General features: G+C 40.9%; 1 protein-coding gene across 22 annotated transcripts in view; it reads right to left on the reverse strand.

Annotated features, from left to right (window-relative positions):
• IKZF1 (IKAROS family zinc finger 1) overlaps positions 1–24,196 on the reverse strand; it is a 71,829-nt gene extending 47,633 nt beyond the window's left edge. For 6 of the 22 annotated variants that reach the window (XM_075142406.1, XM_075142404.1, XM_075142403.1 and 3 more), the window contains exons 1-3: positions 12,665–12,858; positions 11,557–11,610; positions 4,246–4,365 (exon numbers count right to left, since the gene is read on the reverse strand). In XM_075142406.1, the coding sequence (XP_074998507.1) occupies positions 4,246–4,365; positions 11,557–11,610; positions 12,665–12,743 (253 nt within the window). In that variant the 5' untranslated portion in view covers positions 12,744–12,858. Of the gene's footprint in view, positions 1–4,245; positions 4,366–7,934; positions 8,024–11,556; positions 11,611–12,152; positions 12,176–12,664; positions 12,859–17,015; positions 17,093–17,117; positions 17,250–19,532; positions 19,556–20,036; positions 20,400–23,251; positions 23,932–24,004; positions 24,090–24,175 lie in introns of those variants that run through there. The other 16 variants (XM_075142408.1, XM_075142385.1, XM_075142384.1 and 13 more) reach the window with 16 other exon arrangements.
• Between the last annotated feature and the right edge of the window lie 527 nt (positions 24,197–24,723).

A 24,723-nucleotide genomic window follows, 5' to 3' on the forward strand; every position in this document is an offset into this window, starting at 1 on the left:
ATCAGACAGCTGCCTGTGCAGAAATGGTGAGCCCACAGCCTCTTTCTGAGGCCAGTAACACTGTGAAATGGCTTTTTGTTTTTTACCCATTGATGGCCAGCTACGGTACGGGCAGTTATAGATAAAGGAAGGTACTGCTTGCCTTTCTGGGCAAATGCTACCACTGCAGCAAATGGCTTTTTCTGCATGAAGTAGGGTCTGACCTACAGCTCACTGAATCGTTAGCTTCCCACACATGGCTTGAATTAGGATACAATCCCAGGGCAGAAACAGCCCTAAATTGCAACCGTCTACCACATACAGGATGTTCAGTACTGATTATCCACAAAAGGTGCATGCAACATTTAACCTGAAACTTGAACGGAGACAGTAAGAATCAGCAGAAGATATTTCAAATCAGCTCCTATGTTAGAGGTTAGCATGGGAAATAGGGCTGCCCGTCCAAAACAGGCTGCAAAGCACTAATTCTTAATGGAATGGAATTTCAGTGAGATGTGTATTTCTAAATAACTTAAATCAAAATTTCAAAAGGATATTTAGGAGAGATGGTAAAACAGCCTTAAAGAGCTGTGAAAATCTAGCTCTTCGTTGTCTGAAAACATTCCGTGTGTTTTCTAGAAAAACTAAATGTAGAGCAGGTGGGTGAGCAGAGTAAAAAAAATAAATTAATAAAAAAGTTATAGGTGTCAGATCAGACTGAGAAGGAAATTTGGGGTGGAGGACAAGGAAGGAAGAAGATCTAGTGGACAGAGCAGCAGAAATGAAGTTTGCAGGAGGAAGCTGCTCAACACATAGTGGCATTATGGGAGTTACAACATTAAAAACATAGCAAGCTCATCAAGGAAATGAAGAGACATAGCAGTGACCAGAACACATCTTTTGACATGTTTCTGCTTTGCTGTGCTGCTTGGGGTTATTACTAGAAACTGTTGATGACTTTACTTCCACAAATGACCTTTTCACACCCGCTTATCATTTTTGCATTGGTCAGAAGCAACCCATGTCTTGGCAGCCTCTATCTGGGGACACAAGTGAAAGCATACATTTCATGAACCTCTGGACACCTCCCTTATGAAATTTGCACCCTCTCTAGTCATTTTAAGTGAGACACTCAAAATCTGAAGGCACCCAATAAAATCTGGTAAGTGAATTGAGTACTTTAACTTCTGAATTCTACTGCAACTTCATTCTCAGAGCAGGAGAGGTGTTTCAAATGGTTCTCTCTACCAGGTATATAGCACCATGTTCAAGTCTCAGTCTGGGGTTGGAAGAAGCAAGAAAGGACATTTCTGAAAACACGCAGAGGAGGTAGAGCCTATCTTTCTTTTCTAAAAATAGCTTATTTCCCCTAATCTTTGACCTTTAAAATGCTAAATTGATGAAAAAGGTAATTAAACTTTTGACTCCAGGGTTAAAGGTTTCATGAAGTGTTACTACAAATCTGAGTAAGCAAATGGTCATTTGAACGTTTCTATCTCACAGGCTGATTAAAATTAAAAACAGATTTCTCACCTAATTTTAGTAAGATGAGGTAAATACTTACTCTTTTCATTTAACAAACCTGCAATTTCCATTGTTACCTCTATAACACTACACGTACAAAAAAGTCCTCCAGAGCCTAGTGGCCCTCTTCCCTAAAGGTCTGACTCAAATTACCCTTCCTCAGTGCGTGCTGTATGGACAGCTGATCTCTCAGGGCATTACAGATTAAGTGGAATGCACTGTAAATCATATGTTGAAATACAGCAAAGTGCACAGGGGATTCCCTTTTGACGAAGGAAGCAGGTGGGACATTATGAAAGTCATATAGAGAAAAATTACTGCCTCATCGTATCTGCTCATGTGCATTGATGGTCAGTTATCATAGGCCACAGTCTATCTCCGGGGTACGGGATATATATAATATCAGTGGGTCTTTACAAAACTCTCCCGCCTATTTATCGTTCTTCAAACTGCTTTTTCAGATCATCCTTTTCTACCTGAGTTTGGTGATAAATAGATCTGAGAAAAACAGATCTTAGAATTTAGAGATGACAGCGTTGCACTGAACGCCAAGCCTGTCTACACTGCCATGCCACTGTCTACATAGAAAGACAGTCCCCTTCATCCCTAATACATCTATGGGATCATATAGGCCAAGGCATTGGTTTATCCCTAATAGATTTTCTTTTGACAATAATCCAGAATGTGGATAGCAATCATATGGCTCCTGATATGCTTGGGGCATGTGATCAGACCCTTTTTGTAAAAAAAGGAGAATTAATTTTTTCAGTATACTGTTTTCAAAAAGTTAGTTCAGGGCTAGAAAAATGAGCAGTAGAAGAGGTAAGAATGTATGCAGCTTTACAGAAAAGACAAACATTGCAAGTGCTGGAGTTGATACCTACAGTTAAGATCATCCATAAAACAGAGTATTGTAAATTGTCTTTGTTTCTGTTGACTATGGTAAATGTCTCAACTACAAGATGTGACCCTTCAAAACCAAAGAGCTATGGGTAGAGAAAGTGGCTGTAGAAAAAATATTGAAAATCTAATTTATTGCTGAGTGCACAAAGTAAAACTAATGAGAACAACAGATGGAACTTATCATATTTAGGACACCAAAGATAACATTTTCTCCTTCATTTATTACAGTAACTTTTAATATGTGTTCATATTGATATATAATTGAACTATTGGGAGGATCATTACATCATCAGCAAATGTAAATTTCATCTTTGCTGGTTCTGTATGGTATTTGCGAGGTGAAGTAAATTCAATGCAATTAAAAATCCTGTGTGCTTGTTTGGGTTTGAACAAGGGATTTTTTAAAATTATTATTATTTTTAAAATCAAGGCTTAAATATTTTGTAGGGTTTAGTTACTGTGGGAGAAAGGAGGCTTAACTCATTTTACTGAGTTTATACACAAGCAGTAAAGGCAAGATTTTGTCCAAAGAGCTTTGGACTGAGAAACAAAGCACTAAGTAAGTGATCAGATTATTAAAAAGCATTTTTAAAAATTAATTTGTTCATAAGGTATGTCAATATTCCTGTAGGAGCTGAACTTTAAGCTCTCGTTTTTGGTAAGAGGGGATAAAGTGGTAAATAAAGTGAAGATGCATAAGATGTTGCGTTGTCTACTAGCTAGTGCTGGAGTTTGGGAGTAGGCTCTATTCCTAATGCTGACACCATCCTGCTGTATTACCTTGACTTGGTTATTTTGCCTTCTGTGCCTCCTTTTGTACCTACCGTCTTTTATTGGACTTCATTAGACAAAAAACTTTTAAAGGCACTTGCAATCTTTGTGTAACCAGTCTTCCACCCTGACCTCATTCTTACAATAGGAATGTAAAAATGATGAGCAATTATTTGTGGATAAACAAACATACTTTGATAGTCACTCCTCTCCTGAAATATTTTTATCATATACAGCATTGATCACAGCATTCTGGGAGTCATTGTACTTTTTTTTCTTTTTTTTTCCTCCCACCCCATTAGTAAACAAGTATGGTGCTCAAGGAATATCATCTAGTCTTTTTTAGTGCACTACACGTGAGCTGATGCATGCAGTAGTCAGCAGCATTGCAAGTCCTTGGTGTGGAGTCTGGGATCCCTAAGAAGAATCAGCATTTTGCAAAATCATCTCTGGACAATAATTTATTTTAATCCAACAGACTTTATCAATTGTGGACTTTTACCTAGAAGAACAAAATTCAAGTGTTTTCTAAAGTTCTTCCGGTTAAAAAAATCAAGGGTAAATGAAAATCAGATATTGGAATCTGAAACATATAAATACTATGTGTGTTCTAATATGGCATTTCTGGAGAAACCTGAATAGCAGATAACATTCAAGATAGCATTTAAATTAATTAAAAAAAAAAAAACCTGAGAGTTTACTGAATTTTTGTCAAATCTGAGTTCAGATAATTTTGACCTGGAACAACATATTTAATTCCATTTCCTACACAGAATGAAAACCATCTTTCCTGGGGAGAATTTCATGCAATCAGTCATGCTTTAGAAATAAGATAAATAGTAGGATCTTTATAACTTCTCTGTGGATGAAAAGGCTTGCTGTCCTTCAAAATGCCTTTCTCAAAGAGAAGTTTGCACAAAAAACCACTAAGCACCTGAGTAATCCTGTGCTGAACAAGATGAAAAAGCACAGGGCCTGCTTGTATACCAGCTTGCTATATACTTCAACATTATTGACATATTATATTATGTACTAATCTTTCTTATCAGAGTGGACTAGTCATCTTACCCAAGACTCTCTCATTTTTAGCACTCTGTTGTCCTCCAGTACTAGTTGAAAGGTCCTCTGGTACAGGCATAGGTTCATCTGCATCATCCGGGACATCACTAATTGGAGGACTTTCTTTTCCTAGTAGTGAAGAAAATAGCATCAGTGAGTCATCAGAGTAGCCTCATTTTCAAATAACACCATAAGAGGAAAAACAAACCAAATAAAACTTAAGAAAAATCCTAAACACTACTAAAAGCATGACATTCTTAGGACCAAAACCGTCTGTCCTGCAGAGGAAGCTTCTTTTGAATACAGGGTAATTATATTTGTGAAAAGAATGCATGGCCAATGTCTCTTCCAAATTTACTGAAGTCTGGATACACACTTATCAGTCTTACCCTTTTGGATATTTGTAACGCACATTTTTCAGCTGCTATGCTCAGAAGATCCAGTTTAGCCAACGGAGACTGACAGATTACAAAGGTTATCAAATGATTGTCTTTTGTAAAAACTCTTCTTTCTTCCACAAATGCTCCTTGAGAGCATCCGGATTTGCTTCAATGACATAGTGAAATCTAACCCACAAGTATTCTGGGGCTCTAACAGAACTACCCCCGAAAAAAAAAATTATCTCCAACTAAAAATTCAACTATATCTTCAGCAAGCTTCACTAATACCCACAGATCAAACTTTAGCTTTTGCTGGTCCTTGTGCCTACAAGTAATTAAGTGTCTGTAGCTCCTGGGACTTCCTAAACCATGTACAATTAGGAGAGGTCAGTCAAAACATGACTTCAAGGGTTTTATGATCTCTTATTTCTAAAGAGGAAAAAAACCCTAGTATCTTGAGTACGCAAGGTTTTGCAGAAGAAAACAGTCTGGTGCTTTAGTGTCTTAGAAAGATTACGGAACTGTTTTAGTGCCGAATGCAATACAATAAGGAAAATAACTCTTTTGCTAAGTATTGCACTTCCAGAAATGGTGAGGTTTCTTGGTTTAGCGCTCAGTCACAGCATATATATCCTGCCCACAGTACTATCCCTGTCTTGCAGAGCTTCTTTTAAAATGACTTCACAGATCTGTAACAAAAGCATGCCTTGGAAACAACTACCAAAAGAATTATCTAAGTGATTAGTTTCATAGACTATTACTAAAAGGCTGGTCTTCGCATTAATAGCAAAGAATGGAGTAGGCCCAGAGCAGGATTTGAACTCAGTAATGTTCACATAAGACCTTTGTCTCCAAAATGGAGATGTTACCAATTTACACTGATGCAATCTATTAGACATCCCATGGCAATCAGCACACCAGCAAGGGCAGTAATTTTATGACACAAAGGCCTAGCAAATTAGTGTTTTTTTTCTAATGAAAATTCCCTCATTAACACACAAACGATAATTAATTCTGAAATCACTTCTCAGAAAAGGAAAAAATAAAAAAAATATAGCTTACTTAGGTGACAACAGTCTGGTGATGCCAGTTACAGATTTGACCTGAAAGAGGAAAACAGTTTCCTCCCAACATCCTGGATGGAGCAAAGCATTGTGCTTTCCAATCTATACTGATCATGATGGGGGGGGGATGACAGCTAGGTTTAAGTCATCTTCCAAATCAGCTGGTTTGGGTTGTTTGCACAAATCTAGGTTTAAATGAACGAAATGAGTGGGTGACTGCATTTCTTAATGATGCATCTATCAGACTGTGGAATAATCTCTGAGCAGGAGTGGTGGGAGCGGCATCAGGTGAACCATCTAAAACTGCAGCCAGAGGACTTGAGGGTAACGAAGGAACAGTCCTGCACTGGCAGAGGGACCGACTAGGTGATTTCATAGGGTCCCTCCCATCTCCAGCTTCTGTGGGGTATACTTCAATGGGCAAAATCACACCCACTGGATGCGAGTGCAAGAGCAAATGTGGATTGTGTAAATGGAAATGAAGGACTATGAATTTTACAGCAGAGGAAAGTAAAAGCAGGAAATAAGTTCATTAAAACAGTTTTTGCCATTGACTCTTTAGCTCCTTATTTAGTTATTCCTGTAGTTTTCTGCACCATTTTTATGGGACGTAAGGAACTTAAAGAACTGGCAGCAACTTTCCAATGCAAGTCCCATCCTGCCAAGCTCAGGTATCTCTTACAGACAGGATGCATGGGTGAGGAGAGACAGCTGAAATATTTCAGCTTTTTCAACACTTCCCCCCAACAAAACAAAAACAAAACCAAAAAACCCAGAGGTTTAATCGGAGGGCAAGAGGCAGTCTGGTCAGAATCTTGACACTACATGTAGGTTAAGGAAATTTGTTAAAAAGTAATAGCCATCAAAAAGCCACCAGCATCTTCCAAGGTTCAAATTGTGCTCCCAGTTACAACAACGGAAGTTGATGCTTTGACTTAGCGTAGATTACTTAGAACACTTACCCTAAAAAACTGAAGGCTTTTTTGGCTACAAACCAATATAAACACATAATATCAAACCTATGAGATAACAGATAGCAAACAAAATCAAAACTTTCTTAGTGTGGAATTAGGCATCCTAAATAAGCAGGCTAAGTAAGATGCTTTGAAGATAAGTCAAAGCAGTCTTTTGGAACAGAAACCTGTTAGTAGATCAGTACTTTTGCAGTTTATGGTGAACTGTTTGGTTCACTAAACAGATATCAATCTTCTACTTGTTAAATTAATAGCCATTTGCCCAGGTGGCATGAATCAGACTGGCCTCACGGACTTGGTGGGGCAGAAGCTGGAGATCTGGTACGCTTTCCTCTTTGCAGGAGACTGCACTTAAGAAAACATAGTAAACTTGGCTTTAATGACTCATTTCACATCATTTGATTTCTTCCTGTTACACATGATCGAGAAATCCCTGCATGCAAAAAGGCAGGGTAAAAATAGTGGCTTTAAAATAGATATATTTGTTGAGCTCTGTGTCTTGGATTCTAGAGCATGATATTTGTATTTCATGCCTTAACTACATCTAAATTGTTACACCATGATAAATTCACTACTGCATGGTAATCTTACAGATATGCAATCTCACTAACATCCTTTTGCCATTGAATTTAGAAATGGAAAGGGGGTGGGGGAAAGGAGGGAACAATTTCCCATTTAATTTCTAACAGGCATGTCCAGAACAATAAGTGGTCAAAGGGATGGAGCTAAAAAAAAACACCTAGTGGCAAGTACTGGGGTAAATTATTAAAATGTCACATAACAGAGCAAAGTACCATAGATTTATTCCATTCCCATTTTTATTTTTTGCTCAAAACCAGGAAGTGAAGCATAAACAATGCAATCTAATCTTGGGGCAGAGGGGTGTCTTTTTTTTTTTTTTTTTAATTTTTATAAAGAGCCACCTGACATATCAAACAAAAAAGACAGAGTTGAAGTTCTGTTTCTGGCACTGCCACTGACGCATGGTGCCCTTGGTTAAGTCACAAATGAAGATAACTTCAGCTGCAGGCTGTATCATACATTCCCCAGTTCATCCTGAAGCTCTGAAAGACGGTCTCAGATTTCCAAACACTGCCATTTCTGTATGAAAATTGTCAGAGAAGTGCCTAACCTATCAACGGTGCCTGGTAAGACCCTCAGCTTCTCTCTACTTGAGTTTCCTCATCTCTGCCCTAACAATATAGTTAAAGACATGAGGAAAGAGAGGAAGGGAACAAAATGCCCAGCCCAGTAAGGTTTTATGCATCCTTTATTCCTACCAAAGTCCATAGCCTGGTGTTTCTTTAACATCTCCATTCAGTTCTGGGAGCAATTCATTCATGCCAGGATGGTGCTGCTGGAGCTATGACTGTTAAAAAGAAAACCAGGGCAGGATTTCTTACAGAAATCTCATTCTCTATCCTTTCACAAACTAACGTTGGGTGCATTTAATACCTGAGGGTTGTTCCCTACGGAAACACTAGAATCGCTGGAGAAGTTATGCAACATAAGCAACATACACATTTCTATGGATGAGAGTTACAACCCAATTCATGTCCCCTTTTCGCTCGTGGAACCTCAAACCTCCAGTGATGAGAAGAGAGTCGCTCTGGGACAGGAGCCAGGCTCTCAGGTGGGAGATACCAGCCCAAGATACACTCATTTCCACCTTCCCAGTACCTAGCAAGAACATCAAATGCAAAACTCTTCTTCCTGCTTTTGCAGAGTGTGGCACAGCCTGGTTGGTGCTAGGGGGATCTTTTTATGTTAGATGTGGAAACATTTGTACTGTTTTTTCACCTTCCTTAACTGTTAGGCCCTAGAACTGAGAAGAAAAGAAAAAAAAAAAGGCAGGAAAAATACTGCTTGTTAAGTGAGATATTATCTGTGTTTTCTGATTCTCTTGTACGGGTGCCGGATACCGTTTGGTTAAATGTATGTCAGCTCTCTCCTCATTTCAGAACTGCAACTGCTTGCCTCATGAAATATCACTTTCAGGAGAAAAATAAAAAGTGTGAACTTTGTGCTAGTCACACAGTATTTCAGTTCCTCTAGGAGCCAGCCATGCCTGGATTCCCAGAAGCAGGAATGCCTGTGCGCAGGCAGGGTTTGGCTCGTTCACACTAGTTTTATACTCTCTTGGCCTGGCTTGTCCCTGCCACACCTGAGTCAGCTACAGCTGCATAAAGCACATGGCTGCAAAACACTGCTTTTGAGCTGAGAAGACTGTTTCTAGAGACCTATTTTATTTCTGGGTTAAAAAACAAAACTAAAAAACCCAAAACCCCCCAAACTATTTTTTTTTTTAAAACGCAACCAAGTGCGCTAGTGAGCCAAGTCACCTAATTCCATAGGCTCAGAGAGTAAGCTACATCTGACAAGCATTACTCACAGAGCAGGAGAAATAAATAAAAGTGTTTTTCAGCTGACAAGACAATCTCACACTCCTGAAACTCTGCAATTGTCTAACTGGTTCCCAATATGTAGTAGAGCTCCCTTATCATGCAAGGAAGCATCCTAGAAGCACGTAGAACCCCAGGAGGAGGAGAAGAGGGGGAAAACTCCTTTCTGGATTTGCCAGCCTATGAGAAAGAAGAAGGTAACAACCCTGTACCTTCAGATCCTCTACTTTTCAGGTCTAGTAAGAGCTTATGAAGAGCCGGTATGTGTGGAACAAACTCCTGTTTCCAGAAGGCTGAGTTCACATACAACTCAGATCATAAATGAAAGTAAATTAGCAAGGTCTTTCTTTGGCCAGTTGTACACAAATCCAGCTAACAATCCAATAGAACTCACAGCCTCTGCTTACAGAAAGTACCAGATGCTTAGTGACAGGAACAACAGGAAAAGTTCAAAGCAGGTTTTTTTTTCCTGTAACGTGTTTATGTAGGTCTACTGCTTGTCAGAGGTAAAATTCCTCTTACACTGATTTTTTTTTTTTTAAGAGAACCCTCTCTCATCACAGAGAGTACTATTCTCATCAGTGTGATTTGCTAGAAAAGCTAAAGTGCACAAAAATGTACTACAGTCATTCAAATCCTGGAAAACTTTGAGAGCTACAAATTATATACATAGATATACATACATTATGTATATATTTACATATACACAGACATTCAAAATGGCAAAGTTTCTTGCAAATCTTCCCTCTCAAGGGGAGAGGCAGACCATAAGGAAGGCAAAGTGTGTGACCTTCTAATCCACTCCTTGACTCAAGGCAGCATCTCCCACACTGCTCCTCCCCGTGTCAAAAGAAAAAAAAAAGCAATGCCCTGGTAAGAGGTAGCAGGTGTGGAGCTCCGATTAATGCCGTTGTAAAAAATACCACAAAGGTTAGGTGTGGGTATCCAGGGGAGCCTGTGCTGCTGCAGAGGAAGAGGAGGTCAGCACCTCTGCTCCCAGGAGCTCACGCAAGCAGGAAAGGGCTTCTGCAGCAGGCAGAGGAGCTGGGCTTGAATCACTGCTCTGAGCAGATCCATGGTGCTTTGTCTGCATAAAGGATTAAAACCCCGCTGCCTTTTCTGCTAGGGCCACACATGCTCCAAGCACAGCATGTATACAACAGGTTTTATTTCATTTCCAAATTGTTTCAGCATGCGACAAAACAATCATGTGTAAGTATATCCAGTTACAATTTTAAAATTGTTACCTGAGGAGGGGAGTGCAACATGCCTCCACAGGGCTGACTAGGAATGACTTCCCTATACTAAATGTAACTGATAATCTTCTGTTGGATGAAGGATTATTATATTGTTGTTCTTTCAGACAGAAAATGTTTTTGATTTTCAATTTTCAGATGACACTAAAAGTTCTGGGTTCCAATTTTTGAGAAGACTCCTCAACATTTTTAGAGAAAGAGAAAAAAAAGAGAAAGAAAATTGTATTCATGTATTTCAGGAAAACCCAGTGACCTAGCCACCCACACTGTACCCAGACCTTCATGATCTCCTATAGCTGGCCTCCAGGTCTTCAGCCGGCAGGGCCCAAGAACTGCCTCTTAAGAAAGAGCCGCACACCCAGGTATCTGCCGGGTGCTGCCTTGGTGGTGGGGCTGTCCTGCTCCAAGCTGAGCACTAAAAGTGAAAACTGAAAGCCATTAACCATTGCAGCTGCCAACATATTAGGGAAACTAGGAAAAGAGACTAATTTGTCCTTTCTCAACTGCGGAGGCACAACGGTATGAATACATATTATCTTGCTAAGCCAATTTTTTAAGGAATCAATTTCCGAGGAAATTAAGAATACCCCACCCCCCACCCCGTAGGAATATCAATATGGAGTAAGACTGCAAAATCCTATCCATGCCACTACAGGTCAAATTTTAGAAACGTAACTTCTCTGTTGTTTCAAATTTTTTTGAAATACTATCATCTTGGACAAAAACAGTTACAAGTGTAAAGCCTCATGTCAATCAGTTCTTCTTTTTTTCTTTTTCTTTTTTTAAATGTTTATAAGTAAAACAGAATGCTCTGGAAAAAGTCAAATAACCCTATGTGGTAAACACAGTTTTGTTGCTTTTAATTAGTATTTGCCCCCTCCCACCTAGCGAACTTTCTTTGTTCTATATTTATTTTGTAACAATCAGAATTTTGCTCCCAGAAGAAAGAGTGTAAATGTGCACCTGACCATGCTTCAGGGATACGCTACCACAGGTTTAATGCAAAATTACATCTATGCTTCTATATTCCCTTGACTTCTTTATTTACCCAGTTCCTTTAAAAAAATCCATGCACTGTTGGGCTTGATATCAAGTGATATCATTAATTATATCGCAATTCCCACTCTGGTTTTAAAAAAGACCCAAAGCAATTTTATTGACAACAAGAAAAACATTGTACTGTGCTAGAAAGATGAGCAGGAATTTGGGTTTTTCTTTGTAGAAGTATTTGTTAAGGACCTCACCTGAAACCTGGGACATATCTTGAGCCTCATCTGTTTCCATTTTCCTCAAGTTATCTGAGAAGAGAGGAAGAGCCTTAAGTTAATGCAAAATAACACACACATACACACACAGAAAAAGAAAAAAAAGAAACAACCCCACACACACAGAGAAGGAGAAAGAAGGGGAAAGAAAAAAAAAAACCACCTTTGCTATTTAACTATAAGATTATCTGGGAAGAATAATGTATTTTTCTCTTTATTTCCTCCCTGCATACTTCCTGGAGTATCGGACTGGCACAGACCTTGATCCTTTTAAAAACAGCATTACAAAGATTTATAAAAATATCATTACAAGCACAGGAGGACCAAATTTGTTATTTATTGTTAATTTCCTACTGCATAATAACCCAAAATGCAAACTGACTGCAACAAAATTAAGCAGAAAATTAAATGGCCCTGGGTCATTGTAGGCACAGAATTCATTCTCTTGGTTGATCCATAGTTATGTTCTTTCTAATTTACTGAGCATGCATCGATGAACCTTGAGTCAGCTTGGTGACACGCGTACAATCAGCAATCAAAAAACGAAGCAATTTGCTGAAGAATGTCTCATTTACCCAGGCAGGGCTGCATATCTGAGCAGCAACCGCCACTACCTCCATTAATAATGAATACACCTCCAGCCGCGGCAGATGGGCAGAACAGCAGCTTCAGGCTTTGGCCCCTCGCTCGCCCGGGAGCCCTTCCTGCAGACCGCACCAGCCCGGCGCTGCGCAGGGGAGAAGTACAGCTCCCGAAAATAGTGAAACGAGCCCAGGAGGGAGAGGGAACCCGTGCCTTCCTGTTTTGCTGACAGATGGCTGGCTCCACAGCGTGGCGAGCGATACCGGGAAGCTCCTGCCCTCTGCTTGCGACACACCATCTTCCGAGGAGCCAGCGGCCAGTGACCACAAGCACCAGGGAGAAGCGTGCAGAGGATTAGTGGGGTAGAAACAAAATTCAGGTTTTCAGTCGGAAGGGGACCCTGCAGGTCCCAGGGCTCGAGCGCCAGCTGTGGACAGCTGGTGGCCCCTTGGATAATAGATGTGCTGCCGGAGCACGTAGTTACCCAGCACAACCTGGTCCCCACCTTGAAGTATGGCGTGGGCAGCTGAGGTAGCCTCAGGTGGGGAGGGGACAAAAAGCCTACAAGCTCTTTGTTCAGCCATTGCATGCTAGGTCACATCTTTAGCTGGTGTGGCTGGCTTCACATCTTACCAAGCAGAGGAGCTGGCTCTTTGCTGTTCCTCAAAACTGAGATACCTGCTCCATCAACCCTGTTTCCTGGAATTAAAGAAGAAGCATTTTCTTGAGGGTTGGAAGCAGAGGAGGATGTGGCTTGAGTTCCTACAGAAAGGGTTCAAACCTTATCCTAACCTTTTTAGCCCAACTTCCATAATTTTTTTTTTTCCCAAAAAAATCTTCAACCTGCTACCCGACAAGCTGCAGTGGGAAAGCGTAATAGCCGTGGTCATATTTACTCATTTCATAAGTTTTATGGTCTACTCATTTGCTTCTGAATGTCGTCAGTACATCTGAGATCCAATACACTGCTGCCCCCCCCTTGCAAAAGCTGGCTTCCGTCACCAGGTCCATGCTAGACTTGCAAAAAGAGAGCATGTAGACTGCAGGACTGCAGACAGATAGGTTGGGGAACAGATTTTGGTCTATGCAGTCTGCAAAAAAGTTTGGTATTCTCACAGAGCATTCTGCCTGTTGCACACGTACCATAGCACTGCTTAATATCCAATAATGCTCTGTCTTGCTTTATGCTGCTCTTAAACTTTAATTCCAGATAAACAATTTGTTTAGCATCTATAAATAATTCTCAGAAATGACTACAGCTATGCAAAACGCAAAAAGCCACCTACCACTCAACAATTTGCATCAGTTCCTATGAGACTGAAGAGTTTTCAATAGATCTGTTTCTAATGAAGTAGTCAGTGGGAAATGCAGCTTCTCTTGCAGGAGGGAAAATCCTATAATGGTAGCCTGCTCAGTTACTGGAAATGTGGTGTATTTATGGCAGGTGGTATGGTACAAGTGCTCAGTATAGTCCCTTATTTCTCCTGCAAGCATGACTGAACACACAGGAAGAAAAAAATAAATGTCCGTGCATCTATTACTGCCTTCGAGGGTCACCTGGCTACTATTAATCAGTTGATTACTACACATTTTTCCACAAAGTACAGTGAACCCCAACCAATCAAAGAAAACATCCCAAGAAAACACCCACCAGAAGGAAACCACACGCATGAAGGGCACTTTATTCCAACTGCACCTGCCTTCAGCAGGGCTTCAGCAGGACTGGGAGCGACAAGGGGTTGAGGTGGCAAAGGATAAAATTTCTTCTATTTTCATATTCCTGAATTTACCTGCCTTTGGCATGACAAGCCTTACGTTCAGCATTTCTGCAACTTAAGAAGCACACTTAAGCTGTACTCCTTCCTGCCTCTTGCTGCCATCAGGCAGAATTCAGTTTGAAAACACTTCGCAGTTCTTAAATGGAGAGGTAAACTGCAGTACAGTTTGTTTTATTTTTTTTTTCAATGGAATACTCCTAGGCTTGCTTTCTGTGAGGTTGGATGGCTGCCTGTCCTGAAACAGATGCCCTCAGTTCTCAAAGACATGCCTTCATCTCTTGAATGCATGCAATTGAATTAGGTGATTTTAGGACATTTGTCAAAGCTGATCCACTTCCCGGGGATGAAACACGGAGAGAAAATAGAGCTGGTGGAAAAGTGATGAGGGAAAGATTCTTTTTCCCCCTAATGATTACTTACAACAATTAAGCATGGTTCCTAAATGTAAATTAAGATCCACAAGCACCAAGCAAATTGATAAAAGCAAAAAAAACGAACTTTAAAAAATCCTAAAGGGTGTTTTGAATCCCTCCCAGGGGGAAATTGTACTCTAACACTATAGTATCCTGTGGTATCTGGTAAATACTAATGAAATCCCAGCTGACTTCAGCTTAGGCTCTGTATCAGCAAAGAATACATGGCAGGACTCCCCCCCCGCCCCTGCCCCAATCTGCAATGACAGCAGTGTGTTGGTTTTGGCTCTGTGATTGTTAAAAGGTTTTTCACACTTGGGCATAACGTGTCTTGGGCTAAATTTCAAGTGCTAAGAGTAGAATTTACCTCTTTGTCTTTAGTATGGTAAATCTATGAATAGGAAACTATTCCCTGTTTTCCCTTCTTTTCCTCCTCTGCTCTAGAATCAGCAGAAACATTGTCACAGACTTCCCAGAAAGCAAGAGAGCCCTATGTACAGATATAAGGATTTGCACCAAAGTATCTACTTGACATCAGTTTGTAAATTATTAGATCTTTACAAAGATTTATCTAAAAGGACATTGTTTTAGAAATGTTTATGACATGAAACCCTAAATAACTGTCTGTTTTGGCAAGAAAAAGAATTGTTTTGCAATTTTTCATTGTAAGTTGTATCTACAGAATCAAATTTATCACTAGCATAAGAAGTGTGTATGACTTCACTGTCTTCAATGCAATCGCATCTATTTAGGTTAGCAGCTAACTTAGGAGCCTGAAGTTAGAAATCAAAAGCTGAGTGGGCAGCTGACCAAAACAATCTTGCTCTCAAATGCTGTAGCTCTCATTTATAGCAGGAAAGGGATCAGCACCTAGGTGATAATAGATATTTCTTCTATTTAGGAATCCAAATAGCTTCAAAGTTTGGCCCCTTATTGAAAGAGCTCCCTTCAAAATAGATAAAACTATTTCTTCAAGTCTTTTCAGATACAGAACTCTAACCTGTACGTTTTCCTCTTCAGACTCCAAATACCAGATTCACAGATGAAGCTACCATAATGCTTTGGAAAAAGAATCAAAAGTTGCAGTCTTAAGCTAATTAATAATCAACACACAAAAAACCTGAAAGGCTACGTTGATTTTGTTTTAAATAAGGAAGCACCTAACTGACCATGCTCACACAAAACTTTTGGATTTAAATTAGTCAGCATTTGTCCAGGTTACCATCTTGAGTCCAAAGAAAATTTATATGTGACTGATTTTCCTCCTTGCAAATCCCTCTACAATATAACTTGTGCTATGTCTTAAGAATATATCAAAATACGCCCCGTGAATCACCGAGGTGCTGCTCCATTTATACCTGCTGTCAATTACAACTAGAAGTGGATTTGGGACCCTTTTAGGATTCCAGGTGTAAATATGAGGAAGTCATAGCGAGGTCAAGATTTTCTAATTTTTCAGAATACAGCAAATTAATTATTTGCAAGTCTTCATTTATTATTTCATCTCCTGTTTTACAATGCAAATTCAAAAGTAAACCTTCTTGTCAAGAAAATGAATGCTTAGCATTTATACAGTGTTTTATCAATTCAAACAAACATGTAAGCATCTCAGTCCTTCTACAAACCCTGCTCTCTTAGGATATTAAAAGATCACAAGATTGGGCCATTGATATAATTCAATGGAATGACCTAATCCAATGCCAAAGACTAGCTATTTTGTTTTCTTCTTTGTTTCCCAAGCTACATATGCACTGACTTCTCTGGGAGAACATGTGCTTCATGCTCAGCACAATGGGACCTCACTTATGGTCTGGAAATGAAATCACAAATTTTGTCGTTTGTGGAGCCACCTTGGACTTACACCAGCACACCTAAACTCAGAGCTGTCCTTCCATCTACTGTCCTTCCATCTAGCTCTACTTCTGGTGCTGCAAGGAGTCTGCAAATGTACACCACCTCCCGCTGCATGTTTCCTGACTATTTGTAGGTGTAGCCTTGCTGAGCAGACAGAAAGGTCCCTGAAAGAACACTTCTGTCTTGAGTGCACCCCTCGGCGGCAGGTACACTTTTCCACGAAGCCTCAGAGCAGAAAATATGAGCGCTCACAAAGTCCGGACGGGGGGAGGGGAGAAGAAACCTTCTACAAGGGACCTGGTGTTCTCCAGGTGCTTTTGCAAATATAAAAAGAGAGGGGTTCCTCAGCAGTGGCAGCTCTGGGTTAACTGCGACAAAGCAAACAAGCAAAGAGGCAAACCCAGCCTTGCTTCCACAGCCACCGTGGGGAAAGGGCCGATTTCGCAAGCCCCTCTTGTGCAAGCAGCCCCGCGGCAGGAAAAGGGACCGCTCGCACAGGTCATTGGAGCAGCTGGCCCTAACGGAGTGCTCGTGTGTAAGCACGTCTCGTCTTTGTGGTCTTTGACATGTCTCATTGGCTCCTCATCACATAGGCTGCAGCTTTAGCAAACTAAAAATCCAAACCGACAACCAAAACCATAAAACCCCAACCCACTTTACAATCTAAATTGAAGCAAAGCCCCTAAACTGGGTCCTAGATTCAACAACCCATGACATAGGAAAAGAAGTTTAATAAATAAATTAATAAAGCAAAACCAGGCTGCAACCTGAAAAACACAGTACAGTTGAACACCTATAGCCCTTAACATACCTGAAAGGAGAATTTGCACATTAACAACAGGTTAGGACTGATAATGTATCATCATGTATGTGTCATCGGTCTTTTAGTTTTTAAGTTGGGAGTTGCATCTACCTGCGGAATGATAATACAGCTGCATTTCTAATTGCACCAGAGGGTCTCGACCTAGCAGAACCAAGTCTCTTGCATCCACTGAAGTCGATGAGTTTGAACAACAACCAAGAGAGGAGATGAATAAAGACAACCCTGTAAAAGTATTTAACGTTTAGTTTCCTTTTAAACAAAAGACCTAATCTTTTTTTTTCTTTTTAATAGACTTTTAACTTCACATACAAATGTGTTACATACGACTGAACACACAACAGGAAGGCTGTTGAATATGGGTAAAAGGTAGTATGTATTGCACAACCAGTGGAAATACTGGAAGAAAATTGCTAGAATCCTACAAACTAGTTTTAATTAAAAGCATCCAATATCTCGGCAAGCAGCTGATAATTAGCTTTATTATTGTAATTTAATATGCTAGACTTCACAATCTCTGTGAATGACTCTACTTTAGAGCCATTTTAATTCTATTTTTAATTTCCGCCTCATCACACAGCTCAATGTAAATAATAACTACAAAAATGAGGGGTGTCCTTTCTGAAAACTAAAAACTGAGAGTCATAATAAGCACTTCAGTGTCCTTCCATTTGTGTTTTAAAAAAAAAACCTCCAGGTCTTTTAAAGGACTGCATTAAAACAGAAAAAAAGGTTAAAACTAAGTGGATCAATTTCTCTCCTTCTACACGAATTCCATATTCAGCGTTTTCTACAAAGTCTAAGGAGATGTTTAGTTTATTCAGTCATTTCTCTATTCCAGCCTAGTGTAAATTCTGGTTAACTACACAAATTGACAATACAATTATGAGCATACAGTCAAATTTCAATGGAGAGCTCCTGTCTGCAAAATGAAGGAAGCACTATAATTCAGCACACAAGATTAAGAAAAGAACTCTGCTAACAGTGCAGATGTGAAACATTTATATGTCTGGCACATGTAAAATTAATTTCCATGTTAGTGAACAATTGTGAGGGTGTAAAAAAAGTTGTCTCAAAGATCCTACATAATTCTCAGTTCTTTGGGAATTCTTTTTCAAAGCACTGACAAAGGATAAAGAGTGCATCTTGCATGCATGTGTGTGTTTTCCATATGCATTCTTCTTAGCATTCTACTGTGTTTGAGCTATATTCATGTAACAATTCGTTGTTAAAAGAAATAATAAAAAAAAATCCGTTCTTTCATTGACTTTGTGTGCAAACTACTGGACTTGATATCATTGCAAATATGAAAAAGGTTCTTCCTTTAAGTTTTTGAATTGCAACCAGAGTCATTATAAATTGTTTCCACAATATGAGAAAAATATGAAGGTAATTTTCCTAATTAAGGCCACATTTTATTAACTCATTAAACTCTGTCACCTTTATTCACTAAAAATCAACCAGAAAAGTGGAATAAATTCACCATGACAAAGAAAATGCACACATTTCCATTATATAAATAAACTGACTAAAAAAAGGTGAGGTGCGTAAATTAAGGCACTCAATCTAAGAACATAGCACATTCTCAAGTGGCCAAATTGAGCTCTTGGGTATTCTTCCAGGACCCTCACTCGAGAGAGGGGCAAGCAGCAGATGCAAAACTGTACTTCTTGTACCCATATATATATATATATATATATGATTTAAAAAGCGTAGGATGTCCTTAGAACAGCATATCTAAATATGCAATAGAGAAGACATAAAAGGATACCTTTATGTCTAGAATTGTTATTGCCAAGTATCCCCAACAATATATCAGTAGTCGATTTGTCTGAATTATAGGAGGTTTCAATAACTCTGCTTCATGATCACGGAATTGCTTCCTAATTTCCCTTCAAACTGTTCAAACTGTTACGGATTATTAAAGGACATTATGAGCCTGAATAAGCATATTAGAGATCTGTGTGATTTTTTTTTCCCTAAATAAACCTAAAAATAACTCCTAAAATTACTATAACTGAAATGAATTAGCAAGTTTCTCCACACTACATGTTTCAGTTAAGTCACTCTGCTTTTGCAAATATTTTGGACCCAATCCATTACAGACAATTCCAGCTTTATATTGCAATTGCTGCACTGTTCTCAGTGAGTTGACACAAATGGAAAAATGAAGCAATGCAGCGGGGAATCAGATCCATCTTTACAGAGCAAGTTTCTCTTTTACTGAGAAAGCTAGAGCAACTGGGATCAGAAGAAGAAACGTAAATCTTTCACATGAAATACACTTCAAAATAAGCTAAAGAAGTGGACAGTTCCAATTGCTTAAAAAAAAAATGACAATTTCAGTGTGACTGCTCTTGAAAAACTACAGTCTGAAAGACCTTTTGAGGCATTTATACAAGAAGCATGAGCGTGCCATATAGGTCCCAAACCTGCTATCGCCATGAATTTGCAATGGTACAAATAAAGCTAAGAACATGCATGTATCTTTTCAGAACTAGGACCTACCTTTGCAGTCACCACACTGTGTTGGTAGTGACTTGCTCAGTGCAAAAAAAACTGCAATCTCTTCTTGTTCACCAGCTTAATACATGTAGGAAGGAGTGTCTTAAAGGAGAAGGGTGAGGCAGAAGTTGTTGGGCTTTTAATAAAAATGCATCACAATATACCTGCGGGGGCTAAGATGATTCTGTTTAAATTTAGGGAGCAAACAAAACTCTTGTTGACTCCAAGTTGTAGTTATGTTTATGTATAGATTACAGATGTAGGGGACAACAAACCCACAGTTGAGCTTGGAAGCAGGGAGTTTCCCAGCCAAAGTCAGTCTGTTTTGCTGGATAGCCACTAGGGAGATTTTCCCCTCCAGCAGGGGAAAAAAAAGTCTTTGGATCACAGAAAAAAATACCAGCAAGGAATAGGTCTTTCCTCTTTTGACTCTTGCATTGACTTGCAAGCATTTAAAAACACTTCCCAAAGAATCTTACTCCCAGAAAAACTGATGAGAGCCCTTACCTTCCACTCCTCAACTGACATAATGTATTCCCGGTTCTCTCCTGAAGGTATCTAGCAACTACATTTAACCCAACGGCATTTGTCCAGCAGCACAGACTCCTCCCCTCCCCTTTCTTTTTTTTGGGGGGGAAGGATTCTGAGAAGAAAAATTCATTCCCAAACCTTTCTTTCTGTGTGATTTTATACTTCCTAGAAAAGTGGGGTTTGTCACTTGGGAGGGGAATTTCGGGAGAGCCCACTACAGTGCCAGCAGTGCATCCCACGTTACGCTCATAAGGATGACAACTTTTTCCAAAGATCCCGTTATTGCTACACTACATTTTACTACTTTATTATGTTTTCTTTGGTCTAATTCTATTACATTTAATAATAGTAGAAAGTAATGACTGGTCAAAATGTAATCAAGTACATATGTGAATCTTGACTGAAAAACAATAAAATTCACTATGGACCTAGCTCTTTTTGCACATAAAACAGGGGAAGAAAAATCCCACAAGTCCTCAGTGGAAGTTTTTCCTGACAAAAAGCCACACAATTAGGCTGTGATCCATGACTTTTGATATCCTCTGGACTTTTTAAGAAAAAGTTGCCAAAAATTATCTGCCAGAACAGCGTACGATTCATTATGCCCTTGTTTTCTGTTGCTGAAATACAGACTGGACCCATTTCCTTGTTTTCTGCAAGATTGTGGCATTAGTGTAAGAAGTACCTAAGCTCAAATAAAATATGCCTGGAAATGTTTTTGGCTTCCTTTTGGAGTTATCTGCTTTTAATGATGAGAAACAAGTTTTGCATTGCTGTAAAACCTTGTGGATTGATTCTCCACTTACATTTCTGCATTGCTATGCAGTGGAAGTGGCAAGCAAACCAGGTTTTTGGTATTGAGGTCTACAAGAGAAAGGAAAACTGCTACAGTAACACCGAGATGGGGACTATTGCACTTTTTATTGTACACTGCATGTAAGTCAAATGACAAAGGTGTCACCATGCATATGTAACAAAACATGCAATCAGACCATTGCCGGAGTCAGCAGTGGCAGCCGGGAGCCGAGGTGGAAAGTCACAGGTGTATGACAACCTTGTCTCTCTACTGCAACTCCTGAGTATGGGACCTACTAAAAATACACCAACTCACTCTGCTCACTTGGAGTTAGGTAGCCACCCTCAGAAATACTCAGCGGGAATAAATGGTGCGCACGGGATCAGCATCTAAGCTTCTGCAGTTACTGGGAGCAAGAAGGGCAAAGAGAGAAGAGCCCTCTGCCCTGTCTGCCCATCACTACGTTGGGCCAGAGAGATTAGTGATCTCTGTTGAATTACTGGGATCCACCAGTCCTTCCTGACTGAATTAGGACAGTCAGTACAATTCCACATTATGCCTCTGCCTTCCTGTCGCTTCCCCTGGAAGCTGTACCCAGGAGGCAGAGGACTCTTGCAGGTACCAGTGCATTAGGTCTGAAATCCTGGCTCCTGAGGATGTCCAGCATTGGACTTCCATTGACTTCAGTCTGGTCAGTCTTCTCACTTAGTGAATAAACCTGCCTTCTCCTTGGCTTTTTATGTTAAATTTACTTTACTGTTAGGGATATGATTTCTGTTTCTTGGGTTTTTTTAGACTTGCAGTATATCAAGTTCTGAGTTTAAGCTACTTTACTCAAAAAAAAAAAAAGGAAAGAAAGAACATGGATAGTCACCAATGTTAATATTTGTGAGAAAATCTTTAAGGTTAGAGGTGAATCTGGGATAATAGAAACATGAACTAAGGAAAGTGCAGAGCTCTGCAGTGTTTTGGACACTTCCCCCACACAGTTCTGCAAAGGACAGCTATCATTTTAAGAGTTCTTGGTCTTGCACTTGGTCTACACTTAGATTCTCATGTCCACATGCAGCAGTTTCAAAGGGTTTGATAAAGAGATAAGGCATATGGCCAGCAAACTAAACTTGGTAGAGCTTTGCTAAAGATTGAGGTATCTTTTGAGGCAGTGGCAGGAAATATATGGCAGTCTAAGCAGTATAACCTGTATTTTTTATTCAGTTTTAAAACAAACATTTATGAGTTAAAATCAAAGCAGAGCATGTCAATATTAGAAAAAAGCTTCTGAATGCAAGCAATGACACCTTTTGGAAAAGGGGCATAGTATAAACTACTGTGTGCTACACTGTTATATTAACCCATGAAGAGGAATACTGAGCATTTTCATGATAACATGAACAAATGCATTCTCACTTTTTTGACTTACAATTTCCCTCATTAGAGAAGAGAAAGAAGAATAAACAAAGTTACCTAAGGCAAAAATTTGGTTTGGAAAATTCAGAAGCAACTACATTTTCACATAAGAAAGACATCTCATCCTTAATTTTTGTATTTCACTAAGACTCTGAAAACCTTAAACTATGCGATTCACTAGCAAGGCGAGAGAGCAGTGTCGCCTGCCACCCGGAACATGCCCCTGCTTAGTTGATTCAGATAAAGTCCTTCCAAATATTTGGAAGGAATTTCAGTACTCATTTCTAAATGCAATATATTAATATGCTTTTTCTTTACATTTCAATGACCATTTATAATGTTTAATAGAGAGTCATACTACATGGTACTCCAGTATGCATGCAAGTTACAATTGATGTGAGCAGTCAACTGAAGCTAACAGAGTGCGTCTTTTAAAGGATTTGGCCCTTACAATGCATTACAGCTTCCAATTTTAAAACTAGACTATTAAAGTCTAGCAAATGGATTGTTAAGGTGAGTGCATGAAATATAATCAGGATTAGATACCTGGTTTATTTCATTTGGTTTTTTTTTTGACAGCTGGACAGTAAATGCATATGGATGTAACCTTGGTAGCATTTAGCTATTGAAAATAAAAATACCTAGTCAGGAAGCTCTCATTCTAACTTTTGATCCCCACACAAAGTCCTTTGAAAACACTGCTTGCACTTATATGTGTGAGCAGATTCAATGCAAGGAAAAAAAAAAAAAAAAAGAAAGGAAAAAAGAGAAAAAGAAAAAAGAAATAATTTTATATTCCTCTACAATAATTTACATAGTTTAAGCCAGTGGCCATACCGGTCTAAAAATTCTTGCATTCCACAAAACATCAGTTTTTTGAGATAATTTGCAATCATAAGCTACAATTTTTTTTCTGACACAATATTATTAACTTCTAACAATTTTGAAAGCAGAATGCTTTGCACAACGTCTGGCAGCGTTACCATACCTTCTAGACCAAGGTAGAAAAGTAATCCAAGAAGTACTCAGGTTTCTTGAAGCACAAAATTAAAAGTTTCCTTAGAATCGACTGCTGCAGTGGGAAGTCGTTTCTTCACACACACAGTTTCTAACTACACGCATCTTCTTTAATAACGACTACAGAGCGAAACCGTCCCTTCACAGAGAGGGTAACTTTGCGGAGCAGGGTGAAAGAAGACCTCCAGCTGTGACAGGCTGTATCGCAACGACCGAAAACTTCTGGTGGCACCGCTATTCGGAAGTCAGCAACTTCTCCTCTAACGCCGCTCCCCTCAAGCGCACAGGGGCTGCTAATTTTACGAGTTCCTAATGGCTTTTACAACCTCCATACCTGCCTCCCCTCTGCAAATTACAGGCCGAAGCAATTTGAACTCGGGCTTTGAATGAACCGAAGTGCTGACTCGAGGAGGCGAAAACAGACCGGTCCGCACCCGCTCCTGCGTGGGGGCAACGTTTCCACCGCCCCGCCGCTTCCCTCCCCTTTGAATCAATGAACACCCCTTCTCGGCCAGCTCCTTATGGCTACTCATCTCTGACATTTTAAGGAAGCGCTCCAAAACGCCTGGATTACACCCAAACGGCGGCGCAATGTTTTCAAATAATAATAATAAAAAAAAAAAAAAAAAAAAAGCGGGTGGGACAGGGAGGAGGGGAAGAAAGGGATGGGATGGGACGGGACGGGACGAGATGGGACGGGACGGGACGGGATGGGAGGACCTGCCTGTTGGACTCCGCAGCCTCCCACTTTGCTCCCGGCAACTTCTCCCCGGCAGCGCCGGCTCCGCGCGGCCCTTCCTCACCCCCGCGCCGCGGCCGCCCGGGGCTGACCCCCCGTCCGCCCGCCCCGGGGCCTGGGGCAGGTGCCCGCCCGGGACCCCCCGCCCCGCGGTACCTGCTACGCCGGGGCCGGGGCGGGGGCCGGGGCGGGCGGCAGCTGTGGCGGCGCGGCGCGGCGCCGCTCCATGTGCCGGCGCTGCCCCGCGGGCGGTGGCTCCGCGCCCGGTCCCTCCCTCGCCGCTCCCGCCCGCCCCGCGCGGCCGCCAGCTCCGCACCCGCGCACACCGGCGCCCCCGCCCCGCAGGTGCCGCCGCCTCGGGCGGCGGCGGGCGGGTGGCGGCAGCGCGCCCGGGTGGGCAGCGAGGCGGCCGCCGGGCCCGGCGGAGGGATTTTACCTGGCGAGGGGTTTTACCGGGGCGCCCCGCCGGCTGCGCCGAGCTGGAGGCGCGGGAGAGGGGCCGGGCTCCGCGCCGCCCCGCCGGGCGCTGCCGGGTGCGGGCTCATGCGGCGCCGGGAGTTGGGAGGTCTCCCAGCGCGGCAGGCAGCACCCAGTCACAGCGGTGCGGCGGGATGTCACACGCCGCCAGATGCAGGCATCCACCTGTAACGCCTCGGAGCTAAGGTTAAAGGGGGCGGATCATCCTCCTTTATCTCCACCTGGCC

This window comes from Calonectris borealis, chromosome 2, assembly GCF_964195595.1.
Source record: "Calonectris borealis chromosome 2, bCalBor7.hap1.2, whole genome shotgun sequence".
NCBI classification, from domain to species: domain Eukaryota; kingdom Metazoa; phylum Chordata; class Aves; order Procellariiformes; family Procellariidae; genus Calonectris; species Calonectris borealis.